We start from the raw sequence: 26677 nt of genomic DNA, 5'->3' as shown, positions 1-26677 counted from the left end.
TATAGAGAAAGTTGTGCTCCGTTGCAAAGAACATGAGATATTACACCTGTAAGCACGCGATCGTTTCACGTCGAATAACGTTGCCTCTCTCTACACCGTGTTTATAGATATAAATTCACTGCATCTCTTCCGAGGAGAAGCGTGAATAACTGTCGTTATATCTCTACGAATTACGGAGCTTGCAAGATTCAGGAATTCCTTAATTTCGATGCTACGAGATTTCGTAGGTACATCAAGATAAGTACGAAATGGGATGCATTGACTAGGTTATATATAATCACTTTTATGCTGTTCCATGTTAGTATATTTTCACAGAAATAGGCATTCTAATTGGTTCCGTAATTGATAAATACGATCGAAAGCTCTTGTCGAGAAGTATAACGGACGCCACTTATACCGTTTTCCAGATGAGTCTTTATTTTAGAAATGAGAAACGAATACAATGTATCTTTCATTTTTTCGCGCGTGCTCATAATATCTTACTAATGGTTAAAATTATCCACATTAAATTATGCACGTGACCCCTATTCAGTTTGCAACAACATATACTCTTAACGCAAAGATAAAATCGTGAAATACTACTACTAATTCGCGATTCCAGTGGCGTCCCCGGCAGTCAATGATAGAACGGGCTAACGACTCCGTCCTTATTCCCCGCTAATTAACTATTAACGACTTATCGGGGAAAAAGTGACCTCGGTCGAGAGTTCACGCGCCACCATCCGAGAGCGCCAGCGAGCGCCGCGTTATAATTAGAAAGTCGATTACGATGGTGCCCCCGTCGTTGCGCGGTGACCCGGCGTAATGAAAACAGTACCCCTCCCGATAATTCACAGAAAACACCGCGTTTTTCTCCGGAACCGATCCAGCGCAGCGGTACGATTGACTAAACTCGTTCGTTTCTCCTCGCGCAAATTGATTACAGCCGCTGTCAAAGCTGACTGTCTCTAATATAAAGCGTTATTATATCGTGTATTATTATATCATCCGCATGCAATTACCGCGTCGTCGCATTCACGTAATTCGTATTTGATGCAATGCCTGATCTCGACGTCTAGTCAATATTTATCGAACGCGCAGATCTGCAGCCTACTTAATACGCGTAATTTCGCGCGATGAAACTAGGATCAGCTGAATAAATAAACCTGATTCCAGACATAAGCACATTGAAGCCACGTTATTTGCTCTCGCTGAACCGTAAAGTCTTGAATGACTCCGGATGATACATAACGATCTGTCACGCATCACGCATGTCCTCTAATTAAATTTCCTAGTCTGAGGCTGGAAATAGCCACGTCTTCTTCTTCAAATAATAGAGAATAGAGAAGAAATAACATAATTAATTTTTTATCTCGGTTATTTATATTTATAATTTTTATTATTTATATATATTTTATATGTGTAATATTAATAAATGTATATATTCTCTATTATTTGAAGTATACATATATGTACATAATATTAATTGACATAATAATAATATATATATATATAATATATGAAATATATTCATATATAATATATGAAATTTTTTTATTTTATTGTTTCTTTGCCAAAATGAGATTAATGGTAAAATTATTGTATATATTCTTCTAGATTTACGAAATTAAACCTCGTCATAAGAAATAAAAATATTCAGAATGTCGACATTGTAGACCAGCGCAAAAGCGCGTTTGAGCAACAATGTGTAAACCGCGGGATAAGGATTCTTAGTTAGTTAGACAATGTTTCCGTAACTAAGTCAAGCCGGAGGTCACAATAATAACTTTAAACTCACTTTGTACGGCGCGATTGCATCGAAAACGAGATTCTCCTTTTCGCCTCACGGCCATTTGTATCACGACCAGGTAATTTAACAAAAAGTTGCTCGCGATATTTCGTTATTACGTTTAAGCGCCTCCAACGACGAGAGAAAGAGAGAGGGAGAGACTTCTCTCTGAGAAGTTTCAATGGAGCACCCTATACATGAGCGTTTTTCTCGTCGAAGTCTCGGTCCACGTTCCCAGTCCCTCGCTTCAAGCGTTATCTCAAAGTACATATAACACGTATAAATCCGTCCGCCATAACTTCTTTGATATTCTCGGAAGACGGCTGTGCGGCCGTCGTCGTCGTTCAATAATCCTTATTTCCGCCGGGAAAAAGTTTGCCCCCGCAGGAAACGGGCAACGGTATTGCGCGTGTTCCTCCTTCCTCGCAAATTACAAATTAAATTACTGCACTTTCGCGAGGAAGCGCAAAGTTCCCGAAAACTCACGGCTGCGAATCACTTACGGTAATCTGCGTCTTACTTGCGCGATCGCTTCGTGATAAAAAAAAAAGAAAAATCTTGACACTGTTCGCGCTTGGGCGCTCTTTTTTCCTTTCTTCTTCTTAAACACCCCATATTTACGCGTAGCTTCCGCAACCGAAAGCTGCATCGTAACCATCGTAACTGCCGCTTTCGAAAGTCATTTATAAACATCGCGCGATCTCCGCCCACCCACTCGTCGTACCGATCGTTTAACATCCGCCAATCATCGGTCCGCTCGGTGTGTTTCGCGAGACCTTATTTCACGTGCGAAAATATAGGACGGGGCAGGAGAGATCCGGCAGGATAACCACCGCCTCCGGTGTGTGTGCTGGCTCGCATGATTGATGAAATTTGTATAGGAGCAACAGGGCATACTTGCCGTTACCCTCCGGGAACGGAACGCTCTTGATTGATAGAGGGTGTTCGAATTTGAAATTCCGCCCCGCGGAAAGAGTTGACCGCCTATCCCGCCGTCGCTCTATCTCTCCCTCTTTCTCTCCCGCTGCTCTCCGCTCGATACCTTTTTTTTCTGCGTGGCACGCGAACGGTGCCGGACACGCACACGTCCCCGTAGAGCAACTTCCGCGTTTCCGCGTCCCCCCGCGACGAGACACGGGTGGGAGGTTCCTTCCGGGCACGATACACGCGCCGCCAAAGGACACTCGGCTCGTTTCATCCATCGTTCATCCGGGCTAAAAGCCGCTCCGGTCCGTATACACAAGCCTCCTCCACTCTTTCCCCGTATCCTCGTTGGCTCACCTAGTTATTTACAAGTCAAATGCGGTCGATCGATAGCACGACTAGGATCGAGGGAACAGGATCGCCGCCGCGCCGCGAACGTGAGGCCGCACCGGAGCGCAACAGCGAGACGGATATGTACGAATCGAAGCTCGACGCATACGTCATACGAAATATCGTCTTTCAGCGTCTCTCGTCTGGTTTTGCCAACGTAATATTAACTCACCGTACATGTCTTTCCTCCTGGAATATATTTCACGGAAGAGAAAACGCTCCGCGCGCGTGTCGTAAAGCCGTACACATGCCGTGCAAGCATGTCGTGGTTCAAAGAGCGCTGTTTTAGCTTGAGATCTAAAACCACGCGGGCAAAGAAAGGGCTCTGAAACATGCGTGCCGGTTTTAAAGGAACGACACGCTCGGTACATATGTATTCTGACCTCGGTGGCGCAGGATCGGCGATCGAGCTCAAAAGAACTGCTCTCTCGCGGCCGGGACAATAAAATCCTCGGGGCTACCGGGCGAGTGCAGTGACCGCGGACGCTCTTGTGGACGGAGACTTCAAAAAGTTCGCCGCGCGAAGAGCATGTATACGCGGAAAGTTGGCGGAAAATCTACAACGGCGCGCATGGTTCCCACCGGAACGAGTTTCCCGATGGATCCCGGCCGCGATCTTCGGCGAATTTCTCTTTGTTTCCCGACGACGTTAACCCACCGTGACACGCAATTTGCTTTCGTACAATTCGAAACGGGCGAAATACGCAATTTTAATTATTGATAGTAATATCAGAATTCGCGATGATCGTCGCGTTGGTTCTGGAGCAAGATTAAATCATATTTAATTTTTAGCCGTTTCGGTCTTTCACGAACGTTTCAATTTCGACTCGACTGAATATATATATAAGTTTGAAACCTGCGTAAAGTTTGTCGTGAAACGAATTTGAGGAACGAGATGCATAAAATAGCTTATGCTAGGATTAAATGTATACGAATTTAGAATCGCGTTCTATTTCTAAATCGTTTCGGAATGTCGTTTCGAGATATATTCGATTCTTTTATCAGGACGTTGTAACTCGGACACTTTCTCTCACTCGCCGATTCGAGCCCGTAGGGAGATCCGGAATGAATTGTGCTGTGCCGCTCGTCGGCGGAAAGGCTAATTTGATGCACAATCTCGGACTCCACGACGATAATAAAAGGGGTGAAACTTGTTTTAATCGTCGTGCTGTATTAATTTAACTTCGGCGACGCGTCGACACGACGACGCCGGCGTCGGAGAGAGCGCGACGCGCTGTAACGGTATTAAGCTAAATTGCCAACAGTTCTCGGCAGGGTGTCCCGTCGTGCTCTGAGATTAGCGGCGTTGACTAACAAAAATAAAGGAAAGGCAGGCTCGTGGGAATGCGAGAGCGAGGAAGACGGAACCGGCCGTGGAGACGAAGAAAATCCCGGAGGTCTCCGATGGCACCAAACTGTCTCAGACATAGCCAGACTTGTTCGATAACATGGAAAGTCGAGTTTAGCGTGGAAAGCCTTGTTCTACGGCGAGCCACGAAACAACTTTGCGCTGTTCGCACAAGCAACTTATACCGTTGTAAGAAAGAGCGGTATATATTTAAAGCTAGACGCATACGTCAAGCGAATTCGATTTCAAAGTACGAAAGGCGTTGAGAGTCGAAATACCTTACGTACCTATCTCATTTTATCCATTTTATATAAAATTACATGACGGCATTTATTATCGGAAAATCGTTGTACGTCGGGGTAATTTGCTCAGTGACAGTCATGGGCAATTATCTCAACGTACAATAACTAAAAGTGTCAAATAGCGTACGGGATATTTGTATGGCGTACAAATTATTCAAAATTATTAAGCGCCGCGTATTATTTAGTAATAATTAATTCCAGCCGCGCGAGTACACGGTAATATGATTATTCGATCGTGTAATTAAACAATGATCCACATCCCGCGTTCAACTATCAATAACGAGGTGAATACACGTATATAAAACCCGGCAGCTAGTTGCGTGCGTTGGTAAATATTAAGCCGTAACTGGAATATATTAGTTACATGTTGCATATTTCTCTCCGGCGGAATATCCCAAAAGACGAAACTCCGCTATCATGCATGCAACTACGCTCGGCTAAGTAAGTTCCGCGGTCGCAGTACCGCAGTCACGTTCTAACGTCATCGCGCACGTTTCTGCTATTAACAGGATTCCTCCGAGATGATACCGAGAACGGCGGGCCGGTGGCTGCTCTGCGCGGCGCTTACGGTCGCCCTGTGTCAAGGCCAGGAGGACTGGATGCAGTGCTCGTCGGCGTGCAAGTGCAAATGGGTGTCCGGCAAGAAGACCGCCGAGTGCATTAAGCAGAACCTCACGGAGGTGCCGGGGGACCTCTCGCCCGAGATCCAGAATCTCGATTTGACCGGCAATCGCATAACTCGCCTCATACATAACGCGTTCAGCCGCGTCAATCTGGTGAATCTGCATAAGCTGGCGTTGCGCGAATGCGGCATCGAGTCGATTCACGTGGAAGCGTTCAACAGCCTCAAGATCATCATCGAGATCGATCTGTCGGGCAACAATATCCGCACCCTGCATCCGGGCACTTTCTACGAGACTCAACGGCTGCGAGTGCTGCTGCTCGATCAAAACAAGCTGAGGACGCTGGAGAACAGCCTGTTCTTCAATCTCACTTTCCTGCAGAGAGTGATGCTGTCCGAGAACAGACTGAATCAGATCGAGGAGAACACGTTTCGTAACGTTCCCGGTTTGAAAACCCTCGCGTTGGACGGGAATAACTTCAGCACTCTGCACCTACAGAGCTTCGAGAGCCTCAAGCTCACCAGTCTCGAGCTCCGGAATAATCCGTGGAACTGCAACTGCAATCTCAAAAGGTTCCGCGACTGGGCGATCGAGCGCACGTTGTACACCAAGCCAACCACTTGCCAGCAACCGCCCCACATGGCCGGCAAGATGTGGGACGAAGTTAGCAGTGACGAGTTCGCATGCAGACCGAAAATCACCGCCATCGGCCCGGCAACGAAAATCGAGATGGGCAAAGGAGACGTGACGCTCTCGTGCAGGGGATCGGGAATCCCACCCCCTCAGGTAATTGCATTTTCGTACAGGCATATACACGCGATATAATAATGTTGCAATTAAATTGAAATTAATCTATTAAATAAAAATCTAATCTGTTAAAAATACACAGTAAAGAAATACGGTGTAATACCAATCTTGCCATTTTATTTAACAGTTCTTGTATACAGGATGTTTACGAAATACTTGGATAAACTTCTAGGGCGTATTCTTCGCGTCAAAATAAATTAAACTAATGTTTACCTACGATTATTTAATAATAACATTAACGTAAGCTTTGTTTCGCAATCACTCATTTTTTATTGTAGGTTTATATAAACTTATTTTTTATTTTGACGTAAGGAATACGCTCTAGAAGTTTGTCCAAATATTTCGTAAATAACCTAATGTATAATATACATCTCAAATTTTTGTTTTTATTATTGCACCAGGACTTCTTTGTGCTACCGCACTATGAAACATCGCACATGTCTGTTTCAGTTATCATGGAAGCATCGTAATCGCGTTTTAAACAAACTCATCAAACGCCCGAACAACGATAGAGGATACATATTCTCAGTGAGCCAAGAATGGTTGAATCTCACCATTATCGACGCGATGCCCTCCGACAAGGGTGATTACGTCTGCCACGCAAAGAGCCCGGGCGGCGAAGCCGAGAGAAACGTGACACTGGCCATCGTGGGCGACGCTTTGGGCAGCAGGGAGAGCTTCATCAGCCTGCCGCTCGCCATCGGGCTGGGCGTCACCGCGTTGTGTCTGCTGATCGTCACGGTAGTGCTTTGCGTGTGCTATTGCCGTCGTCGCCGCACCAGGCATGACGAGAAGGGCCTCGAGGCGGCGTCCCTGGAGCATCACGGTCTCGGCGAACAGGAGAAGTCTCTGATCACAACTATCAATCCGGTCGTGAAGCCGCCGAGGCGTTACGAGGCGCCCTCAGTGACGTCGCACGGTACGGAGATGACGGAGTTGAATCGCACGTTGCTCGACAACGACTCGGTTTTCGGTCAGTACACAGCCTATATTACTAAACAGTGCGTGGCTAGGTGCTAACGAGAAACTACCTTACACTAGCTTCAACGAGCGATTTACCTCGAGACCGACCGCGTATTCGCGGACGTTGATCCAAGATCGAGCGGAATTTTCACCGACGAGGGTGGCCGATATGATTCTTAACGAGTCGCGCGGAACATCCGTCATTTCGTCGGGGTAATATTCTCCCCCCCCCTCCCTCCGAGCGGGAAACGACCGCTATATGTCGCTTATGTAATGTACAAATAGCGTGTATGCATGTGTGTGCGTGTAATCGTAAATCGATTCGTTCCGTGCCGAGCGCGGACTATCATATGCGAGAGAATTGTCCGACCAGGTGCCATCGATCTTAAGGTAAGGAGAGTCCGTCAAGTGGCGGCTAGGAGACTAATGAAGATCCGTTAGGGACGCTTATAATACATCAGGCACCCCTTAATATAACATTCGCGCTGCGACACGGCGCGAACACATTCGTCATATCCGTGTTCGACCACTGATATCAATCCTTTTAGGAATACTATTTTCTGTAGATAAGTACGGAGCAGATTTTAATTTCTAGCTTCCGACGCGAGAATCAATTACGAGAGTTGCAACAGTAAATCGCTGTAATATATAATTGCAAAAGTAATGACGACAATAAGGTCCGCCAAGAAGCATATTGCGTGTGTAGACTTGCGTGTCATCATTAATGAGATATTTTTCGAGATTACGAGATTACGCAGGGACTTGTATGTGATGGCACTCGATCAAATTTCTATGAATCTGAAACACTGTGTAGAGAAAAAAAATTTACGCACTTTAAATTTAGCTTTAATTTTAGCACTTTAACGCGATCCGAATCTTAGAGGAATATTCAGTCAACTTTACGAGGATTAAGAGAACTTCGAAGCGGCACGACGCGACGTAGCGCCAGGCGTACGCTTGACCGACGACGCTCAGGAAATGCAGTTATATTTTTCAGTTAAATCGACAAAGCGCTCTTTCCCGATTACGATCGTATCACGACCCAATCGGATTAAAAGCACTCGTCCACGCTGGTCGGCGGGGATAATACCCTAATATCGTGGATCGTACGAAGGCAACGTCCTGGCGATGCTGTCTTTACTCACCACTCGCGGCGTCCAGCCTCTCGCGCGCGATCTTTTTTTTTCTTCCTGGTTTTTTTTTCTCGACCTCACTTAGATTTTCTTTTTTAACGTTCGTCCTTCTCTTTTGTTCATGTTCTCGCAGCTGACGGTGTCGGGAGCGGTGTCGTCGGCGGGGTAGGCGGCGGCATAGGCGACGACGAGAGGGATCACGAACGGGCCACGCCGGAACTCGACGGGGGTGGCAGCGGAAGCGGCAGCGGCGGCGGCGGCGGTGGCGGCGGGGGTACGTTGCCGCGCGGTGGTGCCGGTTACCACTACCGACAATATCCGCCGGACCTGCTGGCCTTCTCCGGCGGTCGCGGCGCATCGCCGACTAGCCAGGCGTCAACGGCGCCCGACAGCACGCGTCTGCCTAGTCAACACGTGATAACACCGGCGACGGCGACGACGACGACGGCCCCGTCGTACGGCTCGCCGACGTCAGGCCAGTATCACCCGGCCGCCTTCAAGACGCTGCCGCACAGCCGCAGCGTCACGCCGTACGGTCTCGGGCCGTCGTCGTCGTCGTCATCGATGGCGCCGGTGTTACCGCGTCACGGCTACGTGACGATCCCCCGACGACCGCGAGCGCCTAGCTGGAGCAGCGGACCCCCGACGTCGCCGAACGATGTCCTCGAGCCGGTGTACGACAATCTGGGTCTACGTACCACGGCGGACGGCAGCTCGATGCTGTCGCTCAACAAAAGCCCGGAACCGGCGCCCTCGTCCATGAGGGGCCGGCCACTACCGAGCACGCCAGGGGGTTCGCACTACGGCACGATCCAACGTAGCACCCCGAACATTTTGGCCGGGGCGTTGGATCGGGCGGCGCCGGAAGGTGCGGCCGAGTGGCCGCTCAAGTTGGCGGACGAGAGCGTGAACGGCGGTCATCCGCTACTGACGCAACCGCAGCAGCAGCATCAGCAACAGCAGCAGCAACAGGCCGCCAACAGCAACACCCTCGGCAGAAAGGTACCGCCGAGACCGCCGCCGAAACCCAAGAAGAAATCCGCCAACGGACCGACGCTGTACGAGGACGAGGGCGAAGACGGCACGGAAGTATGATACCATGGGCATCGTCCGCAATGAGGACGATTGGTCGTAGTGCGCCAGGACGGGGCGTGCGTGACCACACTTACAATAAACCGGTAGTGCCTTTCGAGACGCGCGTCTCGCACGCGCGGGACTTCCACTTCGTTCGACGAATCGCGGTCTGGAGGATGAACGAAATGTACGAGGGGACTCTGGAAGGACCTGAACTTTAAGGACTTGAACGGATAGACACAGGTGATTTCGACGGCCGAAATCGCTGACGATGACGATTTATAGAGATGGACACGCCGACCGGACATTCGTGTCACCTATTTCCCGTTCCTCAACTTTCCTCCTTCCTGTAAGTTATCTTGTAAGTTATTTATTGAACGTTACGGAGCATCCGAGGTATTCGAAAACCAGTAAATCGTGATCCGCATGAGTTGTTTTCTGAACGATCCGATCGTCAAAAAACGGGTCCGCCTTCCTCATCCCTCGTCTCCTCCCACGTATCTTTTTTATTTTTCCTTTTTTTTTCTCATCAAGTTCCTTTAGCGTTTTATTTGACGCTCGCCACGCGCCGTGAGGTGATAACGTGATAAATGTGAATAAGGTTCCGGACATTGCCGCCGGTATTAGTCGATAAGGCGAAAACCTATTCGCGTTTTGTGTGAAATTTACGCGAAGCACGAAGCAACTGGAAAGTACTGAACGCGAGTCGTTCCGCGAAGAGCGATACCAGTGAAATTCGTCTTCTATTCGTGTTAACCGGGTTAACCCCCATAATGGGAAATCGCGATCGTTACGGCACGATTCGCGTGTATAAAAGGGAAGTGTTAAGGTTTCAGGCAAAGGCAACGTTTTGCACATGTTACATTTACGCGGTAAACATGATGAGAATTTAACATTGTTAAGAATCTATCTAGCTGTTAACGCCTGTCGCGCGTTTCTTTTTTAAAACATTGAAATTCCGACGCCTGCATCGAATTGTAGCAGGACTTGTTGCATTCGCAAGCGACACCGAACTCTCATGCTAAGCTTACGTCGAACGACGTAATGATCTGTGTCCCTTCTCCTTCTGTAAGCGCATCGTTAGACCGTGCTCGTATCCGCGTAGAGGTATCCCATATTCCATCAGCGACGTTTGTATCTTAAAATTAGCAACAGGTATCGCTTGCGATATTTATAGCGGCGAACCGATCGGCAGTATCTCTACAAATATCGTTAACGCAGTACGGAATACCCTATGCTACCCTATATAACGGTGCCACTTTGTATTACGTTAAATGGATAATATCTATTACGGCAATTGTATAAATCTATAGTAGATGTAAGTGCTGCGATGACACTCGACGCGTGTTGGAAGTTGTAAAAAACGTATTGCGAAGTACATTAAAATGGTGTACAGTAAAAAAAATCTAAGTGACATGTCCGCGCGTTTATTTCTGTCGATGCTAATTGCACGAGTATCGCGACCTTTGAAATTCGTGTAATTCATTATCGCCAGGATGACCAGGGATGAATAACAGCGCATTTTGTAAACGAGGCCAATTTGGCGTCGCTGGCCGATTGGTCTCCGTTTATCACCATCGTGCTGACCATGAATAACACTAAAAAAAAGACCAGTTTAATGTGTATATACATATACTATATGTACTCCTCTACGGACTCCAAATTCACTTCGGGACTTCAAATTAATTGAACGTTACGCGTGGTGCGTTCCAATTAGCAACAATTACAGCTCGATTGTTAACTACTCCGGCATATTCGCGCATAATATCCGGATCCGCGCGTAAAAATTATTGACCAGAGCGTATATATACGCTTGTGCGAGTGGACGCCGTTTGCGAGTCGTCAAAAGGATGGCGCGATGTAACGCGGACGAATTGTCGGGACGGACATAATTTAAAAAGATGACGACATTACGACGTGTCGTAAACGCGGAGTGAGGAACAGAATTCAGCGCGTCCCCATTTTAGAGATACATTCGATCGCTGCGATTCTACCGTCGACGACAATATATCGTAAAGTAGAATGTCCATGCGAGCTATATATCATCGACGAGCGAGCGCGTTCGGACTTATGGACCCGAATACCTGATGGCCGATAAATCGTACCTCTCCTTGAAACTGGAAAACATGTGACTCGTCGGAGCGGCGACTTGTCGCGCGCACACCCCAGGCGACGCATTTTTCTTTCGCATAGAAGTTAATGTCTCTTCGAAACGGGAAACTCATTCGAGCTCGCTTCTCTCTTTTTTCCCCCCCTCTTCTCTTTCATCGCGACGCGATTTCCGCAATATGAGTACAAGTGGTCCCTCTTTGCGGCGCGTCCATTATCCGCCGCGCTGGTTAACGCTGTCGATTCGCCGGTTCCGTTCCCGCGCGAAACATCTGGCCGCGATACATCGTGATAAGAGGACTGGCTCTACGTGCGGTTACCACCACCCACACACACATGGGGAGCCGCTTTTCGCCCGTTGGCGATATTTCACTGAGGTAAGGGTAGGTAGGGAACGTTCTTTAACTGCGAATTTATCGCCGGCAACCCATCCACTCTTTATGCTTTTGTTACCTTTTTATCCGGGAGATTAACGTTTCCCTTTCTCTGGCTTTAGCAGGGATTTCGGGGACGCGATTATATACAACTTGTTGCGATTGCGCGACGGCGGCGGCGGATTTCTCGTAGCGAGAAAACGCATTTTGAATGAATCCCGACGCGAACTTGACTCACCGTCGAACGACACTTGAATTCAAGGGATGCTCTCCATCAATCCGTACCCTTGTTTCTCGGCAGCGACTGGGATCAGCCGCTGTTCAGGCAAAACACGGCCGGCTCCTACTCCATAAATGCATCATGCGGAATCGTGTCGCGATATATACGAAGCACCTGGGAAGAGATGCACTTTATCTCGACGGTAAACTCTGCAGCGAGACGCTTCTATCCCCGTACAATTGCACGAGGAGGTTTCGATTTATTAAATACCTCGGTACCTCGAACGTGAATTAAACTAAAGATTCCTTTAATGCCGCTTAGATTCAAATGAAAAAGAAACGTTTAGTCATTTGGCGCCTTGTGGTCTCATCGATCAAAGCCCCTCGTTTTGGGATGTTACATGAATTTTATTCGAATCGTTGATACAAATGTTTAGCTAATTTCGCGGAATAGATTGTTTTCAATTCTTTTCTTGTGTCCTGTTCTTCGTTTCTTTTTTTTTTAGAGCTTTCAAACCCTAATGGTTCTTCGACTTCGATTCGCGGACGCATAAAGTGCGACGGTCGCCGAGAATCCCAAAAAACCGGGCCTTTCCATGCCCGGATTACGCCAAACAGTATTAAGCGCCTGACGGCTACGGCTCGGGCGCAAAGAGGACGGCCGGGTGAGACGCGGCGGAGAAAATAGCAGCGCGGTCGTGTCACCTCGATTTTTCGCTGCGCCGCCGCGATCGACAAGCTCGGCGACTTATTGCGGCGTGTTACCATCTAGCTCTCGTGCGAGAAAAATGTTCAGTCGCGATGCGCCGCGACAGCCTGAGAAACGTTCCCGGTTTCTCGTAGGCCAGTGCCAACCGATTTTTCCATCCCACGACATCCATTTTTCTCACCCTGCGTTTCTTCGTGATCGTCGAATCAATGTTACGCGTTTGGAACATCGTTTTTTTTTCCCCGTATTTTTTCTTACTCGTATAGACCCGTAGCGCTGTTCCATTCAACGGCCCGAATGTGTCGTGTACAAATGAGGAGAAAAAAAGAAAGCCGCGCTTTCGACAAGCGCACGCGAAAAATCGAGCTTGCACAATCGGAGAACATCGGAGAACAGTATTTTCAGCGGCCTAGCAGAGTCGCGGCTCGCCCAACTCGACCGCCGTGCCGTGCCATGTACATACACTCCTTTTCTCTCTCTCTCTCTATCTCTCTCTCTCTTTTCCCCCTCCTTTCAATCGCACCCTATCCGTACCATATTGTAAATGAATAAATGATACACGATGGAAAGCCGCACGGCACGGGGTCCGGTCGTTACCGGCGCCACGAGTATATTTTTGTAATTTTGTATTTTGCATTGTGCGCCTTTCTCCCACGTCCCGGCGTCTCACCCGGCCAATTACCAGAGAGAATCGATCTCGTTTGTCGATACCCACCATTCAAACCCTTCGGACACATTCGCGATGGAGGGTAACGTGAGATCCATCGGCGCACGTTCTGTTTAACATTGTGGGAAAGTGCTGCGCGCATCCGACAGTTAACGAAGCGAATGTACGTACGTCATACCAGGCATCGGGGATAATTTATTGATTGTCGCCAAGCGTATTCCCGAATTGCGATTGCGAAACCCCGTCTCACGTATATGCGTCCCGCGCCGTGGATGTTCGACGCCGATCGATCGATCACGGAAACCGGGTAACACCTATCTCTCGTCTATTTCGAATGCGATCGACCGCACGTATCTTCTGTACGAAGCCTGCTCTCACTCTCGCTCTCGTAACAAGGAACTTATTAATTCTTGACAACGAGCTTTTTTTTTATTCGAGGATAACCGAGATTCTCAAATAAAAACCCTTTAAATGTCAACGAAGCAATCGAACGTTTAAATCCACGATTCTTTTTTTACTTTTATACGTAATGTAAAAACGCATGTGGATATATTTTAAATCGTTTTCGATTTATTCGAGATATTCCAATTTTCGTTTGTCGAAGATTTTTGGTCTGCTATAATTACGTTTTCCAAGATACGTAATTCACCGTTTATTGTCGGAGCAAAAAGGGCAGCATTGCCCTGGACTGAAATACGTTATCGGGGGCGAAATTAAAAACGCGATTTTACAGCGAACGAAAAAAACCGACGTCATTAAACACTTTCAGGATATCGCGATGTTGCATCGCGAATTCTCAGCGCTCAATTATCTATCCAACTGCCAACTATAACGCAATGTCGTTTGCGTGATATTTCAAATATCGTGCACGCACACTCCTCGCTTCCAATGCTCCCTTCGATTTGTACGTGCTCGCGAAGTGTAACGGTAATTTACATTAAAATGGGGTAATTTACGACTGGCACAAGCAAGCTCATTTAGACCGGCTCCCATTTGTACGCGCCACACACAGAGCTTGACTCGGTCAAAATTTTTGTCGAAATTAATAGTGGTGGCGTCATTTCAGTAATTTTAATATATTCGCATATCTCGCGCATTTCATTAACATCGTTTATATAATTTTAATACCATTGGTCACTAAAATTATTAAATGTTTTTAATCAGATGCAATTCAGATTAGCTGTTATGATTTCAATGAAACTGTTGATTGAATTTGATAAAATTTTGAACACAATATTTTGAACATAATTTTAAAATCAATACCAGTTTTTTTTTTCACTTTCGATTTCTTACGTACAACCGTTTGCTTGTACATACACGAAACGATAAACGTGAACATATTAAATTTACGATATGACGCTTCACTCTCTGCCAATGAGCGGTCAATCGAAGGTACCGTCCAATAGATCAGTCCAACTTACAATCTTCCGAGCAATTATTTGTGGATCTAATTAGAACACTTTTTATACGACGCGTGCGTTTTGTAGAGTATAGTTCGGTGAAAGCGTTCATACAGACCTAATGCGTATCAAATACTTAGCATTTTGCATTTATTGCAACATTCCGTGGGGGATAATTTTGTGCTCTACAATTGCGACATATGAGATGTTTACACATATTCCAGCAAGCTGTGCACATTGCAGTTCTGTTTCCTCAAATCTCAAGTAAGGTTTAAAGAAGACATTTACAGAAAAGACATGAATTCTTTAGATTATATGCGTCTTTAAATTATATGCATTCCTGACACAAGTACGTAGAAATATTCTGAGCAGATTTTCCGCTTGCGAATTCCTTCTATATTGTGGATTTTTATAACACGCACACATACACAAATTTATATTATTATTTTTTTATAGTGTGCAAAAATATTCGGTAAATGACTTAATTATTCGTCTCTCAAGACTGACAACCTTAGAATTAGGGTAACGTCTTCTGATTTTACGTACTTTATGGACGCAGTCTTCTCGTTGCTGCTCGATAGAAGAGAAATTGAATTTGTTATGCGAAATGACGCGCAACGCCATCGTGAATTTTGCCTAAGTTAACTTTGATACGAAATACGCTATGGAAAACTGTTCCTTTTCTAAGAAATAATTCGTTAATCCATATATATTTGTACAGTGAAACTTACGTGTGAAACGTAAATAATTATCATTGACATCGATTGAAGCCAATCGAACTAGATTCGTTTGCTCCCATTATTACTTGTTACAGAACGATCGTTGTTTAGTTGATAAGTTCTTCGCCTAGCGCATAAATAACTGTTAAAACTGCCTAATTGCCGTGTCGAATGGCGCTAAATCTCGATGAAGAAAGAATGTGACGTGTACAAGTAAAATAAGAGCATACAAAGCTGTTGCACGAAAATACGAATACGTTGCATATATGGATAATAATTCTGTTGAGCTCTATAATGTCGCCTAAGGACCGCATCTGGCTAACTCGTGCGCAACGAGCATTTCTCTACTGCATCATCATGAATCGCGAATCAAAAGGGGAAATAATATTTTATTGACGCAATTTCGTATCCCGGACGAGAGTACTTGCGAGATTGTGGGAGTTAAGAGAAGTAAGAGGATCGAAAAATGTTTTTATCCAGATATGTAAGTCGGAATGATAATGTGAATGTAAATGATTTATATCTGCGTGTCGTATGTTGTAGATAATAATCTTAATCCGAAATGTAATACCCGCGTTTTCTGCCAGATTCCATTATGCGTTAGAAGTATCGACGATCGAGGGAAAAATTTCATCATTGTTAACGGAATATTTTTACCGTTATTCCTATTCCTACTAATGTATTCTTACCTATTTTTACTATTATTTTTACTATTGATTTTACTATTGGTTTCCATTACTACTTTTAATATTATATTTTATTTTATTAGATAATATATTAATTTTATTTTATTAATATTATTTTATTTTTTAAGGTATTGCTATGATGATTATATTTACGCTATACAGTTATTAATACCGCCATTATTGTCGTCATTACTGTAATTATTTATGAAAAAGATACCTTGCCTTGTAATGAATGTCTCAATTTTCAGTGGTTTAAATATAAATTTTCGGCCGCGATTATGATTCATATGTACAATGTATTAACATACTGGCGCTGTAAATATTATACATATTTTATAAATGAAATATTTAGTGTGATTGTAATATTACAATAATGTACTGAAAGCACCACTCTGTACACTCCACTAAATATATGGGTTAAATTTTAATAAATATTTCCCGACCCCAAATCTGATCCATTTTTACCACCTGTTTTTCAGATATCTTTATTGTTGTTATTTGGAATTGATAAATAAATAACGCATGTTTTATTTAAAAGGATGTATATTTTTGTTAAGAAAATAGCTGCAATATAGATTTTTTATAATTATTCTCATAATACACAGGTATTCAGTACAAATATATTGGGTTGGCCAATAAGTCCGTGCGGTTATTTATAAGTAAAAAACCGCACGGACTTATTGGCCAACCTATTATAATGAGTTTTTATCTTAAAATGTTAAAATATATAATTTCTTAAGTTTTCTCTTCTTTGGTCTCTTTCTTTAGTTTCGACAGTGCAGTCTCACCGTATTTCGCCACCAGCTCTTTGACAAATTCATCCTTCAATTTTTTAAGACATCTGTAAAAATAACTAGAATAGAAATCCAGACAAGATGGTTGTATTTTGTATGACAGACGTCTAGCTGCTTCGTTGTGACTCCTAACAAATTTTTAAAATAAAAGATCTTACGCTATGTTACCTTCTGTAAACAGAATCTGTTCTAAATTTGCCGATGTCTAAACTAGGAGCATGGGGTCGATGAATAATAAAGGTATCCGGTAAAACGATGTATCTGCACACAATTTTAGTTTCCGATTTAAATCGTGCGCTACGCTTAATCAGACTCATTGTCAGATAGATATTTCATTATTCAAATGAATAAAATTACTGCGACTTACTTATAATCTAGTGCCGTTAAATGGGTCACGTAGGAAACTTTATTCCAACCAAATCCGACAAATCTGGTGTCGTATTGCGGAGCGGATTTCGAAACTACTATGTAAGGTTCGAAATCCGGCTCCCATGAAACCTACAACGATCCATTCGTTATGCATTTTTTGTTTTTCTTACATATATGCATATCAATTATTTATCTTTAACAATGTATTAATATAGTGTTCCCAAACCGGTTCCATCGATAGTTTTTTTAATTACGGATCTCGCAACGCACTTGGTAAGGCTCCGTGCTATTTCGCCAAAAGCTGTAATTCGTGGCAGCGTGTCCTTGTGTCCAAACGTGATAGCGAAACGTGTACAAAATACCGCGTTTAAGAAATTTCAGTAGTTCCTCCTTGTTGGCGGGGAACGTGAACCTGTAAGAGGCAACTTTTTCTTGATAAAACAATAATCTATTTCGATATTGTGACAGCGAAGAATTACCTATAGCGTTCGGTTTCGAATGCTGGCACGATCAGAGCTACTTTGTCCCTTTCGTTGATATTTAATCGATTGATGTAGTTCATGATATTTTCATACAGACCAAATTGCGGCAAAAAGTCGACGTCAAGTTGGAAGACGAATGGAGTTGGTACGTATGATATCGCAGTGTTTCTTAAATAATTGATAGGGTAAAGATCCTGAATAAAAAGTAACAATTCGGGTAAAAAGAGAAGTCAGTTATCGAATTTTTAGAAATAGTGCAATGCAATGTAATACGAATTTTAATTTTATAGTATTCACATAGTTTAATGGCATGTCATTAAAAAAAATACATGCTTTAAGAAGTGTGATATCTTTAATTCTTCAAATTCTGAAAATTTTTATCTAGAAATTACGTCCTTTTTTTTATTCCGCATCAAATTACAAATTCACTGTTACTTTTTAGAAACATAAAGAGACGCACCCCGTCTTTGTACACGACGTGATAAGCGATGTTCCTTCTCATACGCAAATCCGCGGAGCCTCGTACGAAGTCCAGGAAATTCTGGACCTCCGCATCGGTTAAGTAAAGCACGACGCTTATAGTCCCCGGCCAGTGTTTCGATAGCGCTTCCAATAGCGGTATCCTTTCGACGCTGCATTGAGTGACTAAAGCAACATCCGTCGGCGAGTACACGTTGTATTCGTACTCGAGAAGGAAAGGATGCGTACGGTACAAAATGGCAGCGCCTTTTTCGAATTCTCGACACGGGCTCGACTCGTTGTACTAAAAAAAAAAAAAAACAAGAAAAAAAATACGCGTGCGACGAGAGAGTCGTTTACATTGAACAAAAAATACCAGGAGATTTTATAGGATCTCTTTTAACTCACTGGAAGCGCGCTGTCGTGCTTGTCGCAGCCGAATAAGCGCTTTCGCAACAGATTGCCGTCCATCTCGAGGAAGACCCGGTGCAGTTTTCGAAACTCGTTAACGTGCTTATTGTGAACGTCTTGCTTTCGCGGAGAATTCCAATGGAGAATCTAAAAAGTGAAACGAACGCGCTCGGTTGATCGATTCCCATTTGCGCCCTCGCGAGACGAGAACGAGACGGTACAATCGAAGTTACAATGGGACGTACGTTTATGCGATTCGTGTCGCGATAGCACGTGTCACTTATCGTGTGATCGCTCAGCTGTATATTCCAGGTACACTCTATCTTGTACACGATACTCGGCCGCTCGTTGATCACCGCGTTTATCACGTCCTGATCGGCCAAGCTGGTCTCCGGTATGTATCCCAACACTCGTCTCGTCACGCTCTCCCAGGACCTCGCGAACCCTTCGTCCCGTAAACGTCGCAGGTGCATCAGCATCACGCCGGTGTTGAATCCGCGGCCCAGAGCCGGCCACGGCCGCTGGCCGTACGACAACGCTTTCACGTACCAGTTGCTCTGGTTCTCGACCAGGCCCAGGGTCTGCCAGGCCGAGAATCCCTCAAACATCCGCCACAACGGGTACATATCGGTCAGGACGGTCACGTCCGTGTCCAGCACGAGCACTTTGTCCTCGCGCATCGCGTCCGGCAGGATTAACTTCAGGAGACCATACACCCCCGAATAGTGCTTGTTCGGTATCCACGAGACCCTCGGCACCCAAATCTCAGCCTCGTAGAACGTTACGTTTACTAAAAATAATCCCTCGGAGCGATCAGAGGCGAAAAAGAGGTATATCTGTCGCGCGATTTCGCTCGTAACACGCATTACCCGGTATATAAAAGTTATCGGTATATTATTATAAAAAGGGAATATTTTTTACTCTTTTTCTTTTGAAAATCTCGATTTTAATCAAACTTGGCGAGAGCGCACCTATATTGGAAAATTTAACAAATTCAATTAAATGCATGTTATATTTACGTCAGAAAAGTAATTTTTTTCTCTCTTTCTCTTTCTCTCTCTCGCTCGCTTTTTCTATACATCGTACTCAACGTTAACACAGACGTGGGATAAAAATTAGATTTTTTCTGCTCCCGCGTGCGTCACAAAGGGGTAGTGCGTGCCCTATCGTAAAAGCGTACAAACCATGTGGCAAATCCCACGTTCGGAACAGGGTCGAAAGGGTTTTCCTTGCAATTTCGTCGACGAGCAAATGAAAATGCAACGGATTCGTGCGATAAAACAGAATGGACTTCACTACGGTTACGAGGGCGAAGGTTGAATTGTATCCGGCGCACACCATGGCTACGTGTACCGTGTCGCATTTCACCTTGAAAATGTAGAACATCATTTCGCCGCGTTGTTGTACGTGGCCGAGCGTTGATGAAAGAATAAGGTTTACGAGCGCTTTTACCTCGAAATTGTTTTTTAACTGCGACCTATCTTCCACCCGCAAATCCGACCTCTCCGCCCCCATCGATAACGATCGCCACTTCCCTCCGACGCTCGATTTGCCTATCTCCGCGGAGGGGACTGGAAACAATGTGATCTCTGAATGCTTTTCTGAGTACTAAAGAGAAATCGAGTGCATATGACGAATGTTGCAATTACCGTTCAACAGCAGATACAAATAAAAGACCACGGACGGTACTAAGACGCCGAACAGACATCCTAGCCATGATCGAGCCATTGTAATATGCCGCGCATGTTTCCCAATTCGCGATATGATGTCGCGAAGAAATTAGACTAGACGGACGTTGGAATCTATGGAAGAGAGGAGGAATTAATTCGAGACACTACACGTGCGGGGCCATTTCCATGCTTTAAAAGTGAAAAGGGAAAACTCTCGGTGCGCCTAACTCCATGCCTTGCAATTTACCGAGAAACATCTTTGATGCCTTGATAAGAAAGGCTCGCGAGAGTCTCGAGTTTCATCTATTGTAGACTTCAAACATGCTCGGGCGAGGCAGCCGAATTTGCAAAAGAAACACGCTGTCATTACGGTAAATTTAATTAGCGCTTAATAATATCTTGGTGGGGCGCGGGGCATTATTAATAGACGTACACTCTACTCTTCTCTCTCTTTCCTCGTTCATTCGGCTCGCTCGATACTTACTGATGCGTGATGAAAGTCAATAGATCATGTTTAACATGCGGGTTTATGAATGCGTTATATATCCAATTTCCTCGTGTTATACAGATAACAACTGCGAGCGCGACACAATCATAATGCATGCAAATTAGCGCCATAAATGAAAATGTTGTATTCCTTGCGCAGAAATTCGGGATAATTATGCCTCGAATTCATGCATCAACATTCGGCGCACGTTAACGGGCGGACATTAATATCAAGCCGCGCCGATAAATAAACGGAGCCTGCAGATATATTAACTTTCTATTTGAATATAAAACTTTCGAGAGTCGCCGGTTTTAATAACGTTTCCTTTTTTAATGCCTATTTGTTCTCCGATTTGCTGCTTTAAAAATATATGGAAACCTATTTCCGCTTCGCGGAAATATTAAATACAAATAAATTTATCATTTACAAATTACATATGTTCTCTCTCGTTTAACTCATAAATTTTAAATTTCCGCTTTAAAATTTCAATTTGTTAATACGTAATTAATATGTATGTTTTCATATTTAATCTTTAAATTATAAACTTTTAACGTTTAACTAAATTCTCGACTAAATTTACAAATTTTGATACTGAACACACATTTATCATATATAGAGCGTCCAACAAATAATTTAGACAATAAAGGACTAAAACGCTATTCACATTGAGAAAGAAGCGTAACGGGAGATAAAATATTAATTTATTAACGTTTATGTAATTGCGATAAGACGGACATGCCACGTAATAACGCTATATTGAATACAATTAAAAATCAATGAGAAGAAGCTTAAAATTAATTTCGTGCCGGATTAAAGCGAGGCCGAATCTAGAGGTAAATACAAGACGTTTGCCCAGCCCTTTTTGGACCATCCTGTAACCACCTTCCGGCTGCTAATCGCACACATGCGACTGTTGCACCCAATTTATATTCTTGAACAGTGACGTGCTTGTAACTTTGTACTCGCACATTTGGTGACGAAAAAAAAAACGACCCGAATTTCAGCTCATTTTTTATTTCACACATGCCACAGCCTCGAGTATCATTCACAGTTACATTATCGATGACGTACAGCTATACGCTATATACAATTCAATGAACGAATCGATTATTTACAAACGTCGACAGTGCGTCGCGTTTTCGTCTAATATTTTTTCTCTTTTTTTAAATTTATTTTCTCCGTACAGCAGGAAGTGACAGAGAATACCGGCAAATTATTCAAAAATCTAAAAAAAAAAAAAAACCAAGTGACAATCTCATTTAATTTTTCCCACGGTTATACATCGACATACGCGCTCATCTAATTTTCAAAAAAAAGCTTCAATTCGAACACAACAGAGGCGAGAAATTTCGATAAATAAAATAAACATCCAGTTCCATACAATAATCCCGTTGCCTGCTAAGCCGCTCCGGAGCCGGAGTCGGAGTCGCTGTGTCGCTCCCACAACAATACGCCGACGATAATGACATTATTACCAGTACGTACTCAGCGCCGGCTCGACTGTCGTCTCTCCCGTTCCGTGCATCCGGCGGTGTCCCCGGGACAAGCGGAAGTGCCGTCGCGATTTCTCCGCGGGGCGAGAGACACGTTGGCGCGCGACGCTCTCTCTCTTTCTTTCTCTCTCTCTATCTCTCTCTCGATAGAGAGGCGACGTGTCCCGCTATTATTGTCGCCGGCGACGACGTAAATTGCCGCAATTAGCCCCGTCGCGACGATAACGCGATAGCACTCCCACCGGCCGAGTATCGCAAAACGCCCAGGAGGAGCCGCTCCTCCACGATCAAGTCAACCGAACGACGTAACGTCGCCACGGAGTGACGTGCCGCAACTACCGCCGCGCGACCGAAGCTTTCGCGCTGTCGTAAAACGCCCGTGCCCGTCGGCAACGAACGTGCCCGGCAGAACGACTCGTTGTCGTCGCAAGATGGCGGCCGCGTCTCCGTCACGTGCGGCAGAATTCTGCTCACTCTGCTATACTGCGGGGCTCCGTTTCAACCGCAGCACCGCACCAGCCGTACATGTATTATGCAGACGCAACATGTATTATGTGCATCGTATTAATATTGTTGCTGTACGTATTATACATTTATATGTATTTATATGTAAAATATGTATATACGTATAAATAACGTGTACCTAAACGCGTTTATTCCGTAAGAAGAATGTTTAGGTGAATAATTGTTTAACATTTCATAATTTTAAAAATGTTTTTCAAAAAAAGTGTTGAAAATGGTGCCAGATAAAATATGTACACGTATAAATACGTGTAAATAAGTTATACAGGCTGTAAACAAAAATATGTTGAACAAAACTTTAGGAATATATGTTCCTCATACTAAAAAAACGAAAATTCATTATGTTAACATGATTCTAAAATTTATGAGATATTAACGTTTGTTATTTTTTTGTATAATGTACAGATTATATACGCTGTTCTATATTTGTGGTATCTTAAAATAATTGTAAGAAAAAGGTAAAAAAAGTCGTCAAGTATGAAAGACTGTCGAACAAAACTGTTTTAATACTTTTAATACATCCAATCACAAAAATATGAAATAATTGTGCATTGCAACACAAATGACATTGATTTAAAGAATGTTTAGGTGAATAATAATTATTTCACATTTTATAAATTTGAAAATCAGAAATTTGTGCGCCGCCTTAGTAACTCAACACAATGAAAATTCCTAATGTGTTGCGAATCATCACAAGCCGGAGTGTTAGTAGTTATTCAAGTAGTCAATTAATAGATTTTTCAGTAAGTTCTATATGTCTGCCCTAAGAGCCTGAAAAAGATCTTAATGAAAAATCCACCAATAATACCAAATGTTATGGGCAACTGTCGGTAAATTGACATATACTCTGATATCTCAGAAACTAAGCTTTTTTGGACTAGTGTCAAGGGGATGTTGGAACCGTAGCCGAACTCGATCGGCGTCGGTAAAGAAGACCGGCGAACTATATCTGTCCTTGTATAGACAAAGATATAGACAAGGATAGCACGCTACATTGCACGCACACATACGCACGATGCACGTCGACATTATACTTTTATATTACGCTTCCAAATCTTGATTTGGAGGGTTTATCGATGTTTTTCTTGTTGTGCAATTCGGGGGAATTTGTTTTCGCGTTCGTACCAATGGTATATCTGTTATATGAAATACATCTTGTGACGAGCTGACAGCTCGCCGCAACTCGAGACGCCATATTGGGATAAAAGTAGGATAAGGAAATCTGTACTTCCGTAATTTTTTCTCGTTTTCTATATAAAATCGGAGTTCCCCCGAATCATTAATGTATGTACTGCAATTCTGGAGAAGGATTTTTAATTCTGTCAAATTAATACGACGCTACGTGCCGACAAAAAATGCCGGTAAAACAGACGGCTCCAGCATCCCCTTAAGTAAGGAAGATAGCAACGACGAGCGGTCGATTTTTAATTGTTTTAACACTTACTCTTTCTTTCGAAATACCTCTTTATTAAAAAAAAAAAAAAAAAAGTCAAAAGTTTATCGTGTCTAAAATCTATAATAGCTGTCCTGGACACGTTCCTATATGAACTCAATAGCAATAAATATAAAGTAAAATATTCAATAATTTTTTTCTGCAGCACGATAAAATATGAAAGTAGAGAAAAGGTGAAAAAGAGATGTGGAATTTGTGACAAGAGAAATGTATCCGTCATTAAAAAAAAAAGTTATCGCTCCTTCTTGCTATCATACCTCATAAAATTTCTCAAATTTTTCTATTACAACAATATACATATACTATATCTTTCGCCGAAAAATAATAACTGCTTACTTAATCGCCCAATTATTGAATCAACACCATTTTTTCAAACGGTCGATATAATTTAAAACAAAGATGAAACTCTAATTACTCGCGTTTTGCCATCGACGAGGTAATATTAAGGGGATCCTGCAGCCGTATGATTTACCGACATTATCGTTAATCAATGGATCTTTTAATTGGCTTTACAGAATTGCAAGTTTTTGGTCTAGAATTAAAGTCCGCACAAAAATCTAGGGTGGAAAACGCGATTTTATATCAAAAGCACCAAAAAATTAAAAATATTACTTATTGGGGCACATACACAGCTGTCACCTGACGACAATATTTGCTTAAAACAAAAATTCTACAGTTTATACATACATAATGTTTATCATCCACCCTTGGGAAAACATGTAGGAATAATATCGTGTAAGTAGAAGTAAGATTCAATGCGTATAAAAAAAGATCCATCTAATAATTATTTTAGTAATGCAAATACAGATGCAGGATGACAAGAAGAGCAGCAACAGTAGTTGCCGGATCTTGCGTAAGATGGCGAGCAATCGAAAAAAGGACAGATGTCATTTCGTTAGACAAAGACAGATATAGGGAAAACAAAATTAGAAAGGTTGACATTATCGACCTCGAGGAAGTTCGCCAGTCACTGCAGGATCCCCTTATAAGGGGATGCTGGAGCCGTCTGTTTTACCGGCATTTTTTGTCGGCACGTAGCGTCGTATTAATTTGACAGAATTAAAAATCTTTCTCCAGAATTGCAGTACATACATTAATGATTCGGGGGAACTCCGATTTTATATAGAAAACGAGAAAAAATTACGGAAGTACAGATTTCCTTATCCTACTTTTATCCCAATATGGCGTCTCGAGTTGCGGCGAGCTGTCAGCTCGTCACAAAATGTATTTCATATAAGAGATATACCATTGGTACGAACGCGAAAACAAGTTCCCCCGAATTGCACAACAAGAAAAACATCGATAAACCCTCCAAATCAAGATTTGGAAGCGTAATATAAAAGTATAATGTCGATGCGCATCGTGCGTATGTGTGCGTGCAATGTAGCGTGCTATCCTTGTCTATATCTTTGTTTATACAAGGACAGATATATAGTCGATAACATAGAAAATGGTAATTTTGTCGGTTATACATAGGTTATACAGTCGGTTATACAATCCCCTTAAGGGGATGCTGGAGCCGTAGCCGAACTCGATCAGCGTCGATAAAGAAATGCTCACCGACTATATCTGTCTTTGTATAGACAAAGATATAGACAAGGATAGCACGCTACATTGCACGCACACATACGCACGATGCACGTCGACATTATACTTTTATATTACGCTTCCAAATCTTGATTTGGAGGGTTTATCGATGTTTTTCTTGTTGTGCAATTCGGGGGAACTTGTTTTCGCGTTCGTACCAATGGTATATCTCTTATATGAAATACATCTTGTGACGAGCTGACAGCTCGCCGCAACTCGAGATGCCATATTGGGATAAAAGTAGGATAAGGAAATCTGTACTTCCGTAATTTTTTCTCGTTTTCTATATAAAATCAGAGTTCCCCCGAATCATTAATGTATGTACTGCAATTCTGGAGAAGAATTTTTAATTCTGTCAAATTAATACGACGCTACGTGCCGACAAAAAATTCCGGTAAAACAGACGGCTCCAGCATCTCCTTAAACAGAATTGCGAGAAATAGACGAGAAAAAAGCACCCAAACATGAGCTAATAATTTATTAATTTTTGTTATATTTCGATTACGTGACCTAATACGTGGAATGCCTGGCGAAAACGGAGGGTCGAGAAAAGCATATATATATCGCATGATTGATGAACTTCGAAATCACAGCTTAATTTCGGAGGCTCGATAACTCGATTTAAGTGACAGATATCTTGATCTCATAATAGAAGGTTTTCGAGAGAGAAACTTCCGTTATTTTTGTTTAAAAAACGGAAGAGAAAAAAGGAAAAATACAAATAGTCCAGTCAAA

At 43.4% G+C, this 26677-nt stretch overlaps 2 protein-coding genes across 6 annotated transcripts in view; one reads left to right on the top strand and one right to left on the bottom strand.

Moving 5' to 3' along the window:
* The window catches only part of Kek5 (kekkon 5), a 213863-nt gene extending 197199 nt beyond the window's left edge, over nucleotides 1-16664 (top strand). For both annotated transcript variants that reach the window (XM_071780297.1, XM_071780298.1), the window contains 3 exons: nucleotides 5242-6141; nucleotides 6613-7135; nucleotides 8392-16664. In XM_071780297.1, coding sequence (XP_071636398.1) covers nucleotides 5254-6141; nucleotides 6613-7135; nucleotides 8392-9353 — 2373 coding nt within the window. In that variant the 5' untranslated portion in view covers nucleotides 5242-5253 and the 3' untranslated portion in view covers nucleotides 9354-16664. The remainder of the gene's footprint in view (nucleotides 1-5241; nucleotides 6142-6612; nucleotides 7136-8391) is intronic.
* Nucleotides 16665-16787: 123 nt separating this feature from the next.
* On the bottom strand, nucleotides 16788-22744 carry LOC139814203 (xylosyl- and glucuronyltransferase LARGE2s). Of its 4 annotated transcripts, none has more exons than XM_071780300.1 (12): nucleotides 22363-22744; nucleotides 20380-20532; nucleotides 20183-20301; nucleotides 19915-20098; nucleotides 18976-19520; nucleotides 18728-18877; nucleotides 18321-18623; nucleotides 17858-18054; nucleotides 17649-17790; nucleotides 17377-17507; nucleotides 17178-17270; nucleotides 16788-17056 (listed from the first exon to the last, which is right to left on the bottom strand). In XM_071780300.1, exons 2-12 carry the CDS (start codon nucleotides 20456-20458, stop codon nucleotides 16951-16953), a joined length of 2049 nt encoding a protein of 682 aa, XP_071636401.1. In that variant the 5' UTR covers nucleotides 20459-20532; nucleotides 22363-22744; the 3' UTR covers nucleotides 16788-16950. The 4 variants fall into 4 exon arrangements, with proteins under 4 accessions (XP_071636401.1, XP_071636402.1, XP_071636400.1 ...); XM_071780301.1 differs by having other exon boundaries at nucleotides 17168-17270; nucleotides 22373-22744; XM_071780299.1 differs by having other exon boundaries at nucleotides 22373-22744.
* Nucleotides 22745-26677: the final 3933 nt, after the last annotated feature.

This window comes from Temnothorax longispinosus, chromosome 6 (assembly GCF_030848805.1).
Source record: "Temnothorax longispinosus isolate EJ_2023e chromosome 6, Tlon_JGU_v1, whole genome shotgun sequence".
Lineage (NCBI taxonomy): Eukaryota > Metazoa > Arthropoda > Insecta > Hymenoptera > Formicidae > Temnothorax > Temnothorax longispinosus.
This window is presented reverse-complemented; position numbering and strand designations above follow the sequence as displayed.